General features: G+C 32.6%; 2 protein-coding genes across 9 annotated transcripts in view; one reads left to right on the forward strand and one right to left on the reverse strand.

The window, feature by feature from the left end:
* The first annotated feature begins 1,003 nt into the window (after window positions 1-1,003).
* tam (DNA polymerase gamma, catalytic subunit tam) lies at window positions 1,004-10,792 on the forward strand. 8 transcript variants are annotated; one of them, XM_067045051.1, is made up of 3 exons: window positions 1,024-1,071; window positions 1,808-5,631; window positions 6,257-10,792. In XM_067045051.1, the coding sequence occupies exon 3, from the start codon at window positions 6,851-6,853 to the stop codon at window positions 10,250-10,252; it is 3,402 nt and encodes a 1,133-aa protein (XP_066901152.1). In that variant the 5' UTR covers window positions 1,024-1,071; window positions 1,808-5,631; window positions 6,257-6,850; the 3' UTR covers window positions 10,253-10,792. The 8 variants fall into 8 exon arrangements, with proteins under 8 accessions (XP_066901155.1, XP_066901152.1, XP_066901157.1 ...); XM_067045056.1 differs by having other exon boundaries at window positions 1,026-1,071; window positions 5,496-5,631; XM_067045052.1 differs by lacking the exon at window positions 1,024-1,071 and adding an exon at window positions 1,093-1,471.
* Window positions 10,793-15,388: 4,596 nt separating this feature from the next.
* Window positions 15,389-18,184, reverse strand: part of LOC106688284 (neuropeptides capa receptor) — a 17,670-nt gene continuing 14,874 nt past the window's right edge. The window contains exon 3 of the mRNA XM_067045059.1: window positions 15,389-16,374. Coding sequence (XP_066901160.1) covers window positions 15,810-16,374 — 565 coding nt within the window. The 3' untranslated portion in view covers window positions 15,389-15,809. The remainder of the gene's footprint in view (window positions 16,375-18,184) is intronic.

An 18,184-nucleotide genomic window follows, 5' to 3' on the forward strand; every position in this document is an offset into this window, starting at 1 on the left:
AATGATCTTTCCGTACACCTCGGTACTGTATGTTCATTCATATTATCAGTGTTTTTAATGTAAAAAACTAGGTTAGAATGATATAAAGGCTTGGATAGAGTATAACTTACGGAAGATAGCAGAAAGGGCACTAGTCCGTCCCCTGACCCTGCAGTAAACAAATATAACCCACTAGTTCTCAAACTTGTGGGTTTCAGGAAAAAGGTAGAAGAATATTAAATAACAACTCCAAAAAGCACTTGAGATAAATACATTCAGAACCGTTCTGTAATCACTTGTAACATAGGATCTTGGTAACGATCTTTGATGGAGACAGCCACCTAACATATTCATGTCGGATATTGACGACGAAAGATATTATTGTTTATTGAAGATGATACAGAACATTTCTGTTTCACAACTTGTGAATGTGTAAAACAACAAAATATCACATTTATGAATATTTACAACTTTGCATGAATATATATAAATTCTTATTAATAAGTCAATAAACGATTTTATTGTATTATGCCAGTACTTGAAAGGGTGCTAAACGAAGGGTGCAATACGAAAGTCATTTTTTAAAATTTACTGTGAAAGAAACTGGGGACATTACCAATTCAAGTCAGAAACTCAGTTTTCTGACTGGGCTGGGAAACGATAGAACTAGCATTAAATATTTCATAACTACGTAACCATTAATTATTAGAACTTCAAAACGAGAAGGAAATGTCTACAGAAGAATAGTAACAGAAAAAAAAAAATCATTCTCATTTAGATAGTTTATCGGTTTTAAAAAGCCTTATAACTTAAATTACATCGACTGCACGGAGAATGAACTATGTACCATTATTCCTTCTTTTCAGAGTATTTATTGTTTAATTGACATTTAGTAATTTTATTTATGTGTTTGACAAAAATTATTTTAAAATTTCTTCAAAGAATTGTTATTTTTATTTTTTGTCGAATCCATCAGTATCATAGTTTGTAAATAAAATCTCTTTGATCTTTATCTATAACGTTTTCGGAAACCTGTAAGAAGCATTACCTCTTGTTTGTTTACTACTAGGGTTACTGTACTCTCTATCGTTGGTAGGTTAGAAGTTAATTTTTAATGATTGAAACAGACATTAAAAATACCAAAATAATTTTTTTTTTTTTTGAATCAGTAGAATTTCTTTAAGAGTTATCTAAGTTTTTCTCACATTGCGTCACTAATTTATTGGAACGAAATATTTGTTTCCCTACTGTCTTTGCCACTCAAATTAGTCAAACTAATAAAATACTTGAATACATGCTCAGTTAAAAATAAGTAAGGATGAAAAATGATAAATAGGTATATATTATCATCCACGGACTTAATATAATACCTGTTTTTATTCTGCACTGGACTTAATAGAATATCTGTTTTTATTCTGCACTATTCTAATGAAAAAATGAATAAAGAATTTGAAAACTTTGTACACTTGTCTTGAAAATGGTTTATCATCAGGTCTGTTATATTTTTTAGAAAAACTGTACTGTAATCTTACTTAATGGTTATAAGTTTGATTACTTATTATGATTTTTGTGAAGTGATTGTTTTCTATCTGATGTGTGTTCTTTATATATGATAACATCTGTCTTCTTCCTATTGCTGTAAATTCATTTATTTATAGTGAATTTATGCAAATTTGCGCCCCCGACCATTAATGAAAAGGATTTAATGGGGGTTGTTCATTTTTTAAGTAATCAGAAGGCAATAGTTGTTTACATTAATTTAATTAATGTAGTAATGTTTTCTCTTCAAAATAAAACATTTATCTGACATTTCTTGATCTTAATGCAGCATTTGATTCTCTGTGCTGGAAAAGTGCCTGAAAAGAAGTTTTGGATGCATTGATGACAAAAAAATGTTTCAGATGGTATTAAAGTGACTTATCAGGAAGCAAAACAAGTTGTGTGGATCATTGGAATGGAATTCAGGTCTTTTCAGGTAAGAAGAGGTGTGAGGCAGGGAGACAGTATTATTCTCTCTTATTTTTCATATTAATGAATGGAACCCATATAGTAGAACTTAAGGAATTTTATGGTTTAAATCCTACTGTATGCTGACCATATCACAGTAATTGTAGGTTCTATAAACAAGCCGCAGCTAACCCTTGTGGAATGACTGAAAAAGCTCCTTCACAAAGGTGTATCTATCAATACTTTCAACAGCAATATCTTTCATTCTGGGTAGATTCAGAAGTAGCAAATAGGACATCAAAACCCAACTCTATCTGCAACAGCATAGTGGGGCATAACGATGTTGGTAAAGAGACTAAAAGGCACATATGCATGTTTGTTTACCTATTAACCTTCAATTATGGAAGTAAATGGTGGGTTTTGTTCTGCTGGACAAGCACTAAATTGCCAGCTGTTGACGAATGCTGTAATGAAATTCCTGTGGAGATCTGTTGGAAAGAGCAGGAGGGGCTGTATCGGAAAGGAACTGATAAGAAAGGATCTGGAGGTAGTATCGCTTAAGACCTTGCTTGAAAACCGACAATTAAAGGTATTTGATCTTATTTGTTGAACAGAGTATAAGGGAGAACCACAGATAGAAATGAAAGCTTGATCTTATGGGAGGCTACTAGGCTGCCCCAGTATTTCCAGTCAGGAAAGGCATTTACAACAGATTGGAGGGAAGAAAGGTAAAACCAATCAAGAAATGAGGTAGTTAGCAGAGGCCGAGAGGCATGGCTGCATTGGATCAGGCTATTTGACACTAAAAATGGCATGATGAGGAAGAAAAAGAAGAAGGGAACCTACATACTATTATTATACTCACTGGATTATTAATTGGATCAGAGCTATCAAATTCTGATCATTGTACTATTTTAAGAGGTGAGCAAATCCACAATGGGTCCTTTTCATTTGAGGTTGGTCACTCCAAATTTTTGAGATTTGATTTTAGTAATCAGGTGTAAATAAATTTAATATTTTTAAACCACCACAAAAATCGTTATTAATTAAAAGAATAGCATAGATCTTATCAATCTTTCTTATAACTGCTGCCAACAGTGCTCTTGGCTGACCATGATATACACATGTATCATTTTTCGGTATCTATCCAAGTTTTTTTAAAAAATATATTTATTGAAATTTACGACTGTACATTATAATTAATACTTTCAGTAAATTTGATCTCAGTTAAACAGGCGTATAAAGAACTACCCATTGGTAGCAGGTCTTGTGGCTATCTTCTTTTTAAGAGCCTCGGAGGATTGTCGGGAATGAAAGAGGATGCAAGGCTAGAAACTAGTGGGCTTTGGTGGTTAGGGAGTTTATAATGGAAGGAATGATATCTGGTTCGGGCTAGATCAGTTACATAGGGAACATTAAGGTCTTTATGTATGATTTGATTAGTGACAAAGTAAGGAGCATTGAGGATTTTATGAGGGATTTTGAATTGTAAGGATTGGATACGAGAGGAATTTGAAGGTTTAGTGGAGCCCCAAAACTCAACTCTTAATGTCCAGTCATGTAGATCAGTCTTACGTAATGAGTTGGTGAAAGTTTAGGCCGTTTGTCTAGTAAGTGCTGTAATAGTCGAAATCGATGTGCAATTTCCTGTCTTTTCAGTCTTGTGTGAGGATTCCAGGTTAGTTGTTTGTCCAGATGTAGTCCAAGGTATCGGATCTGTTCTACAGGGGTAAGATCAACATTATTAAAGGAGACTGTAGGGCAGTTGATAGGTTTACGACAAAGGGGAAAGGTGATTTGATGGAATATATTTTAATCCTCTAATTACAACACTATTCTTCGAGGGCTGTGATATGGGATCGGAGAGTTTGGAATGCAATTAATTGGTTATTATTAACAGCGAGCACTCATGTGTTATCGGCATATGTGGTAAGGATAGTGTTAGGATATGTTGGGATGTTAGCTGTATTGACGGTGTAGAGGATGGGACCGAGGATACTACCTTAAGGAACACCAGCAGACTGAGAATAGAGGGATGAATAGGAACCATTGTGGTTTACTTGGAATAATCTATTGATGAGAAAGGAACGGATGAGGAGAAAGTATGTAGGAGGTAGGAATTTATGGAGTTTGTAAAGTAGTCATGTGTGCCAGACTTGATCAAAAGCCTGGCCCATCCTGCCCTGTTCATTATGCGCTCCGAAGAAGGTGAGATAACGTCCACCACACGATGATATTGCTGGATAGTGGAGTAAGATGTTCGGAATCCAAACTAATGTTCAGGGATTATATGATTGGAATCTGGGATGGAGTTCAGGCGTTTCAAAATGAGTTTTTTGAGGATTTTGCCCATGATTGGTAATAACGAGATAGGGCGATAGGATGATGGGTATTCTGGTGGGATTTGGGGTTTGGGGATTATTTTAACTATAGATAATTTCCAGAGGTCAGGAAAATATGTGGAATGGAATACGGCGTTATATATGAAGGTGAGGAATAGGATGGCTTTCTGAGAAAGAAGTTTAGGATGTGGGATGTTATTAGGTTGTATCCAGGAGATTTGGGGGTAGGTAATCTTTGAATGATACTAGATATTTCAGAAGGATGAAATGCTTTTGGTGGGAGGGTCATTTGGAGCGGAATATTTAGTTCTGCTTTAATACATTTAAGATGAATTGGGTTAAGGATATCAGGATGTGGAATAAAGGTTTTAGAGAGGTGTTGTCCGAATGGTTGTGATTTTTCTTCGTCTGTTCTAATCCAGGTTTGAGATTTGGTGAGAAGTAGGTGGTTAAAATCTTTGAAATTCAGCAGTTTTTTAGTGGTCCTTCATAATGATTTGTCATTAGTTGTAAGATTTTCAGTAAAGTTAATTAAATTTTGTATTTTCTAATTTCTACTTTTTGTTTGTTAGTTAATATGGTGTAGTACGTTTTGTCAGTTTTGTCCTATGCCACTTCGATCTTGCCCTGCGTTTTGTCCTCAATAAGGTACGAATATGCTGTGGCAGGTTATTTTTTATATTGTTATTAATTCTATTAGTTGAACTGTTGTCAGATATACTTGTTGTTATTGCTGACATAAGTTTTTCAATAGCATCGTCAATGTCTTGTTTTGTATTCAGTCGAATGTTTAAGTTTAGTTTGGTTTCCAGGTTTTAAACATTTAAAGTTGTTCCTGTCAACTCTTCCTGTAATCAATGAGGGAGCGGAGGGCTTTGTTACAAAGCATGAATGTAAAAAAAGCAGTACTGGACTATGATCTGATGAAAGGTCATCCAGGGATTCAAAAATGGCTTGGGAGGGAGAAATCTGGGAGGTGATAAATATGTCTAGGATATTGGGGCACTTTTTGAGGGATGTAGGCCAATAAGTAGGTTGTTGGGCAAGAGAATAGAATAGGTATTGGAGGTTGAAACACGCTATCCAAATTAAGATTCAGTTATTAATTATTAATTTTACCATAATTTGTCATCAAATACTTTTTACTTTGTTCTAGTAGGTTTTTAAATTTGTTTATTATATCATTATATTTTAGTACTTATATGGTATTGTTTTTATAATCTGTAGCAACCTTATGAGGTCAGCATTAAATATTATTCTTCATGAACCAGAGTGATAATAGGCCAGACCTCCTCATGATAAAAGGCCTGGATATTACAGCTATTTCTCTTAAAACACCCACCCATGCCTATCTGACATTTATGTGAGTGCATTTTTCTTATTTTTATCAATAGGATGCTCCATTTGCGACAACTTTGTTGTCCATGAAGACCAGAGCAATAGTTTTAGTGTTGTATTTTCATCATGGCAAATGTTACATACAGGAAAAGGATATAAAGACTCAAATATCATTTAAAAAACATGGATATGTACATGGTCAGAACAGGCAAGAAATCACTTAGTCTATCGAAGTAAAAATTATGTCCTATAATAAAGATTATTTTTTCATTTTACTTTCTTAATTTTACAGATTTCATTTATACTTAATAATTAGAAATGTATTTTCTTATTTGGTTTAGTTTCACAATTTACTCCTACTTTTGTAAACTCTTAATTTCAAGGAATAACATACACCCTTTAAACTTTATACTATTTATTTTATTTGGAAGGTAATGTTTCAGACAATTTGCCCATTCCCAATTTCTTTTCTGCGAAATAGTTAAACTGTGGTAATCTAGGGAGATGTTCTAGTAGTTGTTAGAATAAAACAGAAAAAGGTTTTAAGTGCTGACATGTAATGTGTAGTTTTACACAATGGAATTTTTGGTTTAAAGAATTTTACATTTTCGTAATTATTTTCTATAATTATTAATTTATGTTTTTTCCAGATATGAGTGTCTCTTAAACCTTAAAGAAGTTTTATTCAAAATTGCTGAAATATTATGGAAACTCAACATTAGGGTTTATTGTTTACATAGGTAAAATAAAATATATGAAATTGAGGGATTTGGTTTTAGCTTGTAAAAAAATGCTCATCAGGACACATGATGAAGGTTTTTCTTTACTAAATGATGTATTATTAGAATGTCTTAATGTTATTTGTTTGAATCAAATGTAATCTTTATTTATTTATGTTTTTTATTGTTGTTTATTGGTTTTGTTTTTAAAAATATATTTGTAATTTAATAAAGAATAAAACATAATATAAAATGGATAACATTTAATTTAATAGTGATTGCAAAGGAATTTAAATTTTTTTTACCATACATTAATATTTGCTATCTCAAATTGATTATATAATCTCATTGATTTTTAAGAATTTCAAATATAACTTGATTAACTTGCATTATATCCCATTTATGTTTGTGATAAAAATGGATACTTAATTTACTAATTATTTGATCTGCATTTATTTTATGTTTAAATTAATTTTCTTTCCCTCCTTTATTTTCTTAAATGTTCTAACCTAATGAATATAACTAATGGGGAATCGAGAATTACTACAGCAAGCTTTATTGAAAATAAAAAAGTATAATCTTGTTCAGCTGTCAGTGAGGTCTAAAACAGATGTTGTCCATACTTGTAAAAACGAAGAGGTATTAAATTCTTTGAATGCAACAATACCAAATAGTAATCATCCTAGTGAATTAGTTGCTGATTTGAAGCATATGAATCAGCAGTCATATGGCTGCCGTTTCGAACATCTTACAGACAGAGTTAGTATAGATTATGGTGCTTCAAAGCCAAGATACAATGAGTTTGGAATTCAAATGGTGAATGAAGAAATGTGCCAAACGCTATTCAAGGACAAAAAATTGAACATAAATAGAGAAAAAATCAAGGAATGCCTCAGTAATTTAAAAGCTCATAATTTATCAAATATTGGTTATACTGTTCCAGATGTAAAGCTTAAATTACCTGAATTGTTAGGAAATTCAATTGAGGATCATTTCTATCAACTTGGGGAAAAATTCAGTTCTAAGTATAAGAGCTTAATTCTTAATCTCATCAAAGGAATTCCCACAATTCCTAATGAGTGGATATGCCAAGCTGGATGGACTAAATATCAAAATGGAACTTTTGAAAAAGTTGATTTTCCATCAGAAGATGCTATTGTTTTTGATGTTGAGGTTTGTTGCCAAGTTGGAGCTGCTCCCACTATTGCTACTGCAGTTAGTACTGAAGCATGGTATGGTTGGGTTAGTGATGATTTAGTTGCTGGGGAAATTAAACTTAACCGACATGCTTACTCTATAGATGACTTAATACCTCTTGAGTCATCCAAAAAAACTAAAGGATTTAATTTGTCATCATTTGTTAGGAAAGAGAAAATTGCTGTTGGTCACAATGTGTCTTTTGATCGTTCAAAAGTTAGAGAACAGTATTGGATTGAGCAAAGTGGGATGCGGTTTCTTGATACTTTATCTATGCATGTTTGTGTCAGTGGAGTGACAAGCTATCAAAAAGCTTTATTAAAAGCTGGTGTTGGAGATGAAGAATGGAGTAAAGTAAGTTCTCTTAATAGCCTTAGTAAAGTACATAAGCTGTATTGTGGAACTGAAATTTCTAAAGAAGGTCGGGAATTATTCATTTCAGGAAGTCTGGGAGACATAAAAAAGGATTTTCAAAATGCTATGCATTACTGTGCTCTGGACGTGCTTGCTACTTTTAATGTTTTAAAAATAGTTTTTCCACTGTTTATTGAAAGATTTCCTCATCCAGTTACTTTAGCTGGAATGCTTGAATTGCAATCAGCATACTTACCTGTTAATAAAAATTGGTCTAGGTATGTTTCAGATGCAGACCATGTTTATGAAGATTTGGATATGGAAGCTAAATGTTTAATGTCTCAATGTGCTAATGATGTTTGTGAATTGTTTCATAGTGAGAATTTCAAAAATGATTTTTGGTTGTGGGATCAAGATTGGTCATATAAGCCTTTAAAACTGAAAAGCTCTAAATTTAAAACATCAAATCTATCACAAAATGAGGATAATTTTTATTCTAACCAGGAAAAGAATGAAGTTGATATAATTCATGAAAAGACAGCTTCACTTTTTCAAAAATTTTGTTCTATATTATCCAAAAAAAATTTACTACCATCACGAAATCAACATTTGCCTGGATATCCAGAATGGTATAAGAAATTATGTGATAAGCCATCTATTGAAGATTGGGTTCCAGAACCATCTTTAGTTGGAACAGGTTTAAAAATTACTCCTAAATTAATGAAATTAACATGGAAGTCATTACCTCTTCATTATGAAAAAGGTCATGGGTGGGGTTATCTTGTACCTTACAGAACTGGAATTAATATTGAAAATGAGAATTTTTTTCCATTGGAAAAGTTAACTAAATACTTTCTAAAAAGCCATAAAAACATCTGCACTTGTGTTAAAAATGGATATGGAGATGTAATTTGCAGGGGAAAATATAGAAATAAAGATTCTAAGTTATGTAAAGCAGAAATAGGCTTTTCTTGTGGATTTTTTAAATTGCCACATAAGGATGGGCGTCATTTAAATGTGGGAAATCCATTAGCGAAGGATTTCATCACTAAATTTTCTGAAAATGCCTTGTCTTCCGATAGTTTTCAAGCTAAACGGGTGATTGAGATAAATAGGATGCTATCATATTGGAGGAATAGTAGAGAAAGAGTAGAAAATCAATTTGTTTGTTGGCTAAAAAGGACTGATTTACCTCCAAGATTAAATAGTGATGATGATTTTGGTGCGATTATACCTCAGGTTGTTGTATGTGGGACTTTAACTCGCAGAGCTGTAGAGCCAACTTGGATGACTGCTTCTAATGTTGTACATGAAAGAGTTGGTTCAGAATTAAGAGCTTTTGTGCAAGCACCTCCTGGTTATGTGTTGGTTGGTGCCGATGTTGATTCTCAAGAACTGTGGATTGCTTCCTTATTAGGTGATGCTTTTGCTATTGGATTACATGGTGCTACCCCATTGGGTTGGATGACACTCAATGGTCAAAAGTCTGATGAAACAGACATGCATAGTGTTACTGCTAAAGCAGTTGGTATATCTCGGAATAATGCAAAAATTTTAAATTATGCCAGAATTTATGGTGCTGGTGAAAAATTTGCCCAACGTTTGTTGAAACAATTTAATGAAGATATTACCTCTGCTGAAGCAATTGAAAAAGCTGAAAAAATGATGCAATTAACGAAAGGAAAAAGACTTTTCAAATTAAAAGAAGAAGTTTTGCCTTATATTGAAGAAAGAGTTTACTGTGTTGAAGACGCTCAAGAGTTCTGTAGAGTTCATGGTAAAGAAATAGAAGATTTATTTGACAAATCTCATTGGTCTGGGGGAACTGAATCTTCCATGTTTAATTGTTTAGAAATGATAGCCAGTAAACCTAGCCCAGAAACCCCTTTTCTGAATTGTAAATTGAGTCGTGCGTTATCTCCTCAATTAGATCATAATGATAAACACTTACCTACCAGGATTAACTGGGTCGTGCAAAGTGGTGCTGTTGATTTTCTTCATTTAATGTTAGTTAGCATGCGATGGTTTCTTGGGCCTCTACCTAGATTTTGTTTAAGCTTTCATGATGAAGTGAGGTATTTAGTTCCTAAGGAGTTTAAGTATCAAGCTGCATTGGCTTTACATGTCACCAATTTATTAACCCGAGCATTCTGTGTTTCTCGTGTTGGTATGATAGATTTACCTCTGTCTGTGGCATTTTTTAGTTCTGTTGAAATTGATACTGTTTTAAGAAAAGATTCTAAAGATGACAATAAAACTCCATCCAACCCATTTGGTTTAATTAAGGGTTATGGTATACCATTAGGAGAATCAGTGGATATTTATCAATCTATTGAAAAGGCTAATGGTAAAATTGGCTTATTAAATATTCAATGAGCTTTATTATTAATTTTTTTTCAGTTTAATCATTTCCTGTTTCTTGTTATATAACAGACATTGTTTCATTCACATATTTTCATAATTATTAATTAGCTATTTAAAAAAAAAATTATTGCTGTTTGACATTAATATTATTTAATTTACTTGTATCTGGAGCAGAGTTGACATTATCACTAATTTGTCTTATTAAGCATGAAAGTCATATTAGTATTTCTTTATTTTGCCTTAATGAAGAAAAATGTTACTAGTTAAGATCGGTTGTATATTATAAATATTATTATTTTGGTTATTGTTTTTTACTTTAGTTAACATCTATTCATTTTATTTTATTTGAATAAGATATTTAAAATTGAATTAAATCACTGTATTTCAAATTAAGATCAATTTTGTTTGTTGATTATTAACTAAAGTGCTTACCCCTTATTTTAAGGCTACATAATTATGATATCAATGGAGACAATATTTATTTTGAAAATAATCAAGGTCTTTGTTTTGTAAATTAATATTTATTGATTTATAATCTGGTTAGTTGAAAAATATTCATATTGATGTAAATATATTTATTTTTTATAATCTGATTGTATTTTTTTCCAGTTTGATTTTTTAAGTCACTCTTTAATTCAGATGCCATTGCACATCAAAACAAGTTTTTTATGATAAGAAAAAATTTAATAATTGAAAATAATTATTAACATCTGTTGATTATATATATACACATACATAATTGGATAAAAAAAGAAAGAACAAAAAAAAATTATATATAAAAACATTCATAAGAAATAAAAAATAAGTATTTTTAATTTAATAACAATTCAAAGAATGAATAAAAAAAGAAAGAAATTCTTGTAATTTACAGAGGAATCTGTACCTCCACAACCTATGGAGGGTCAAGGCTTCAGTACTTTAAGGCTGCAGTAAGAGAATTAATAGTTAATATAGAGAATAAACAATTATTTCCCATAGCCAGATTTGAACCCGGATCCTAAGAGTTAGTAGCACAGCGCCTTACTCATTGATCTACTGATCACAGGAGATACTCATGTACCGCCTCTAAGTCTATGTTCATGCTGTTTTAGAGACATTAATTTGATGCAGTCACTTCTCTCCACACTGTGCCCTACACACGCACTCTACTAAATCATGGCCCTGGAGAAAGTAAGCTATACCTTTCTCGTTTTCCGTGAAATTGAAAAGGAAAGAACAGAGCATGAACAGGGGATACCATAAGATTTATTGTAAAACTAAACCAAATATTACAGTTCTTATCCCAGTGGATCCTATCCTATCAATAGCTCTTGTTTAATCTTTGAATCTCTCTGGTCCGTTTATAGCCAACAGAGTTAAGGCGTCTACTCGTTGCTGCAGCGGAGCCAGTTAGGAATCGGCCTGGGGGGGGCTCTTTTATTTCGTGGTGGTCTTGCGAAATAAAATCTTGACCCACAATGGTTAGAAATAGACTGATCACCGTTAGATGATCCCCGTATGTCAGAAATAACCAGGAAGGGGGTTATTAAAAAAAAAAATCCTAGGAATATGATGGAAGAGAATGGAACGTTAGTGATAAATACAGGTATAATGTTTAAGTAAAGAGTAACTTTGCACCCAAACATTTCAAGCGATGATTAAGCCAGTTATTATGTTCTGTCTATATTATTTAAGTAAATAATTTTTTTTTTTTAGTCTTGCTAAAGATATTCGTAAACATATTACTTTTTTGTAATTACTTGGGAATTAAATTCTCATGAAACTAAAGGAATTCGTTTGTATTAGCTCATTGTGCCATAATCATTGTTTTCATTCCATATTATTGTATTATTGATGGCAATATAAAGCGCAGTAGATAACACAGATGAATGAGGCGAGGGGAATGGTACACTGAAATGCGAAGAAACTAGAGGAGCGGTACTTGGTAACGGTTGTTGGTAAGAATTACATTAAGAGCGGAAAGACCACTGCTAATCTATTAACATTCTTTTCTCTTATTTTTCATTTACCCTGTTATAGTTTATTAGTTTTTTGGTACTTATGTTATAATTTAGGTGTTGCTTTGCCTCCCTCCAATGACTGACACCCTAAGGCATTATATAAGCCTATGGTTGCTAGTGAATGTTATTTTCCCTAACGGAAAAATTTTCGAGTGGGAGCTCTTCGCTCATTACTTACACAATTTAACACCAACAGAATAGATGTACAGCAATGTAGGATATCCAATGGATTTTAAGTGGTGTCTTGGAAAACAATTTCGTGCTTTGTATTAAAATTATGATGATATCCAAAACATTGGTACTGGATTAATCGTTAGAGGAGAAGCTCATCCGTTAATGAATTCTAATAAAGTGGAGCTTTTTAACTCCATATTTAGCTTCCAGTTACCATCTGAAATTTCAAATGATAAAGTTTAAGTCCAGCTTATTTAACAGTAACTCCAAAAATGATGTTATAATGCTTGGAGACTTTAATGCTTACATAGGACAAGAAATATTCCTTTATAAACTAAAAGCAGTAACAACTTATTTCCTTTGCTCTACTCATGTTAGTCGGAAATTAACACTCCAAGGGGAGAATATCTACAAACCCACTTTCAGATCATCTAACAGAATAGTAACAAAACAGATTGACCATTTACTAATATAGATATTTTTTATTTTATGTGTATTGCCTAGATATTGGTGTAGAATATATTTGGCAAGAATGATTAGAGGGGTAGAAATACTCCAGATTGCAGGGTTCGAGGAGGAGTGTTATGATTTAGAAATAGAATGTATGACCAAGAATAAAGCTTTTTATTAACAAAATATCTAAATAGTTATAAAACACATACTTATGATAGTTTATAACCTCAACAGGCTTCGTCAGCCATGTGACTAACAGAGTTGAATTTAGTAACTTTCAGTGTTGATTTTAACACAAGGAGTACCGTCAATCTATGGACCATAAGAAGGAATTGTACTGAAAGATGGGACAACGTCCTACAAGACATTCTTGTTGAGGTTGGTGTGTATAATAAGCCATCAAAATTTTAAGATGTGATGTACTCTATATCAGAAGGCCTCAACGATGTATGTTCAACAACTAAGGTTTTATTTATTGACATTTACAACTGTATTTATATAAAAATACATCTAGTAAATTTTATGTAAGATCATAATGGTGTGATACAGACATGTAGAGAAACCCATTGTTAGCACTCTAGTAATATTACTACATTAGGCCTCGAGGCCATCTTCTTTTCAGGCTCCTCGGAGGATTGTCAGGATTGGAAGAGGAAGCAAGGTTAGAAACTAGTGATTTTGGGTGGTTAGGGAGTTTATAATGGAAGGATTGATATCTAGTTTGGGCTAGATCGGTTACATATGAAACATTAAGATCTTTATGGAGATTTCATTTATGACCAAGTAGGGAGCAATGAGAATTTTACGAAGGATTTTAGATTGTAAGGATTGGATATGCGAGGAACTCGAAGGATTTTTGCAGTCCCAAAACACAACTCCGTATGCCTAGATCGGCCTTAGTATAACCATATAGATCAGTCTTTTGTTATGGATAGAAAGTTGTTTAGACCATTTATTTAGTAAGTGCTATAATAGTCGGAATCGACGTTCAATTTCCTATCTTTTTAGTCTTGTATGAGGACTCCATGTTAGTCGTTTGTCCAGAAGTTGTCCAATGTAGTGGATCTGTTGGACAGGGGTAAGAGCAAGAATATTAAAGGATAAAATACAGCAGTCGGTGGGTTTACGATGAAGGGTAAAGGTGACTTGATGGAATTTATTTTGATCCTCCAATTTCAACACTATTCTTCGAGGGTTGTGATATGGGATTGGAGAGTTTAAGATGCAATTAAAGGGATATTATTAACCGCGAGCACACATGTATCATCGGCATACGTGGTGAGGGGAGTGTCAAGATGGGTTGGGATGTCAGCTGTATTTGGCTATTCGTTTTTCCTAAAAGTTAACGATAGTAGGTTAGCAATCAAATTAAATGTGACAACTTAATAAGATGTGCAAGACACACAACAGACATTTCGAAGAGGTATGTTAGATATTTTAGGTAAGCACCGAACAATGACAACTAAAACATTCAATGCTAACAAGAAGGAAGTTCAGGAGACTAACGTGGAATTCCCCGGCGGGGACGAAGTGAAGAAGCCCTCAGGCAGGAAGCTTGGTATGGACAGCTTACATCAGAGCTTTTGCATTATAATGGAAAAATGCTCGTGTAGAGTTATCACAATATAATTATATCCATTCGGATTGAAGGTAATTACCAAATGTGGCTCTAATTTACCCTTTACAAAAAAGTGAAAAAAAACTCGCCAACATATCTGTAAAAAATGCTTTGTAATATTTTGAATTAACAAATTCGCTCTATTGCACATAAAATACGAGATTGCTGGTTCTTGTTGCTCTGTTCTGGATGATATTCAACCAAGAACAACTTATTTATAAACGGACCGTATGCATATTGAAAACATGATTTAAAGTTGATAATAAAATGAAAAAATAATAAAAATAGGAAAATAATGAAAAAGCTTACCTGTACTTGTAAGTGAAAAACTAAAAATAGGCTTAATAAAAAGGGCATGAGTCATAAAAAAACACCAAACTCAAGCTTAATTTGGTTAAACTGAAGCAAGGAGAAATGGAAAAACTGAAATTTCTTAGCATAGCAGTTAATACATTTGAAATAACGCCAAGAGGTTCATAAATTTTATTGACGTTACACATAAATTTACACCTATATCAATAAGAGATATAAGGGAACGGTATTAGACCGTAACAAAATAATTCTTCAAGTTTTTCAAAATCTTGAGATTTTTTTATTACTTTCCTCTAATTGTTTTCAGTTGAAAACAATTCGCGGAAAGTAATAAAATCGACCCACACTTGAAAACAATGTTGCTAACATATCAGGAAAAACAGTAACCACTAGCATACATAATTTTATATATAATATTTCAATGTATACAAGGTATTTAAGGATATAGGGGGCTATGTTTTTATGGTTTAAACCTTTTGTGAAATGAAACGAATATACGAGTATATTAACAAAAATTTTAATTACATCTTACTTACATTATGTACATTCAAGCATGAATTTACATTGACTTACTTCTAAGTAAAAAAAAAAAAATAATATTTATGGTATAACAAAATGCAGTTCCAATCATTTGGTAATTAAATGAATCAATAAATTATTTATTGAAATAAATAACAGGGACTAAAACAGTTTTACAATTAAACTTTAATATTTTATTACAATTGAATTATGTGGTTTTAATATATTTATATAATTTATTTTTCTATGATATAATATAATAGGTATATACTCTAATATATTTATTATTTTTGCTATTATTTATTTCTGAATAACTAGGCCGTAAGCCAGCATACATGAATTATTGTATTTTTTGCAACCTTTATTGCTTTAGATGAACTATTTTTATAATTAAGTAAAGATATTACTGGCCAATATTATTTATAACATTTTCCAGTAATAAATAATAAACAGTTTATAGAATCTAAAGTGCAATTAAAAGATTGGCAATGATTCAGATATAGGTTTCTTTTTCAGTATTTTGATTGGAAAGAAATATTGAGGGAGTAACTGCTTTGATAGCACTTCTCCCTTGTTCTTTATTAGTTATAGGGGTGGGGGGAAGTATAAAGAGATTCTTAGGAAAAAATCCTGTCCTTACTGTGGTCAACACGTAATTTCCATTGGTAACGTTTCGGCCGTTTACGCGCACGACAGTGTCACTTTTAACTTTTTCACTAGGAGTAGATTTATTGGCATTTTTCTGAGCCTCCTCAGACATTTCTGCTGCTCCTTGAGATGATTCTCGGAAGCTGCTCTGTTGTCCCTTTTTATTCACATTTTTCCCACCAAATAGTGTTTGTTTAAAGGCTTTCCTATATTTTACTGACATCAGGTTGTACAATATAGGATTGACTGTAGAAGAAAAAAAATAAAGAGCTCCAGTGATGTAGTACATCCATTCGTTTAGAGTGACGTAGTTGGGCCAAGACTTACCATAGAGGTATATAAGTCTTTGAGCATGGAAAGGAGCCCAGCAGATAAAGAACATGCTCACAACGGCAACTGTAAAATAAAACATTTATGAATCAACTGAATAAAAAATTGACGATAATAAAATTGATAAACTGAATAATTAAATTGATATACAAGTGGGGCTGCATTCTAAATTATATAAATGGGATTTTCTCTCAATTTGGTGCTCTTTAGTAATGTAAAATTTTGAAAAATTGAAGTATAGTTTTTCGATTCTTTTTATTTTTATTTCCTTGAGGCAATGATCCTCGATAACTTTTTTAAACAGACACACACTAAATAGCTCGATTCGTGATCTTGACATAAAAATAGTTTTATACATTGAGAGTAGCATATATGTGATAAAACAAAGAACTTTCTATACAGAAAAAAATCATAAAAAAATATACCAAACTAAGAAGAGTTAGTAGAGACTCGTTACATCAACTCATCTTTCAACTCAATTTGGTTGGGTAAAGAAAATAGCCTTAATTTATTTTTTATGAAAAATATAGGCGATGGAAGAAGTTTAAGTCTTCTTTATTAATTTCATAAACATAAATGTCTCTTGAACGATTAATTGAGAATTTCTTTTATCAAAGCTCTGGGAGTCCTGATAATGAATATTGGAAGAAAATGTTTTTGTCTCCCAATTGGGGGAAGGATGACCCAGAGAGTTATCCTCTAGGTTAATGACAAGGGAAGAGGGCCGTCAGTAATTGAAGTAGTTAAGGCGTAGGTCTTAGCAGCTTCGGAACTGCAGCAGCGCCGGTTTGAATCCGGTCTGTACGATTTTTTTCTGTGGTGGTCCAACGAAAGTGATGAGGGAAGGGAGTGAAAATCAACCATTTTTACATCTATTTACTCAAGAGAAGCAATATAAAAAGTAAGAAAAGCCTTATATGTTAAGAGGCTCTGAAATACTGTGAAAACTATGTAATATATAAGACACAATTCTGTATTGATTTTGTTGAGCTGTAGGGAGTGACCAGCATTAAAAATACTCTCATCCTGGAACCAACTGAAAGTAAAAGGAGGGAATAAAGGAGACTAGTGTAATCTTGACATTTCAGCACAAAATGTTTCTTTGTTCAATTTTAATTTCAGCGCAAATAATGACTACTTTTATAAGAATGGACAAAAATCTAACTGCATTAAGAGTAGCAGCTTAGCCAAGAAATGTGGTAACCAGTGAGGAACTGATTAGTGGTTAGAGCAGTAAGCAACTAAACTGTAACTTTTGCTATATCCTAATTGAACAAGAATTGGCCATTCTGCCTTGGTTGGAAGGCTTAAAAGAGGAAAATTGTTCTTGGAAATAGGGTTTCGTCTCGTTTCAAGACCAATTTGTGCCAACTAACTAGTACCACAAACTCTTATATAACCAAAATATTGACTTTGGAAAGTTGCAATTGGATCTATCGAGGCTACAACAACAGGCTACAGGATCTAGAAAGGAATAATAACTTACCATAACTAATTTAACAAAGTCTCGCTAAATGTTGTAGATTTACAAAACCATCAAATCATTACTACAATTATGCTCCGAAATCTAATCTAATGATATAACCACTATTAGGACCAGCCTATAATTAAAAGTCATACAGTGCCCAACAAAAAAGCCAACATTGTGGTTCTTCGAGAAAAAGAAAATACGGCTGTAATAATTAAAAATACAACTGCATATTCGATAGTAGTTCCTAATTATGAAAATTTTCATAGAATGGTTGGAGAGATATTGAAAACAAGAAAAAATCCTTAGTTCTGTAGAAAGGGATTGAAGAGCTCTGAACGCCTAAAAGTGGAAAACGTGAGTCCTTTATCATTCTAGCTATGGATTGAGACCAGGGTAAACGGTTAGAAGTTGCAAAGAAT

This window comes from Halyomorpha halys, unplaced genomic scaffold, assembly GCF_000696795.3.
Source record: "Halyomorpha halys isolate HHAL.00 unplaced genomic scaffold, Hhal_1.1 Scaffold1099.1, whole genome shotgun sequence".
NCBI lineage: Eukaryota > Metazoa > Arthropoda > Insecta > Hemiptera > Pentatomidae > Halyomorpha > Halyomorpha halys.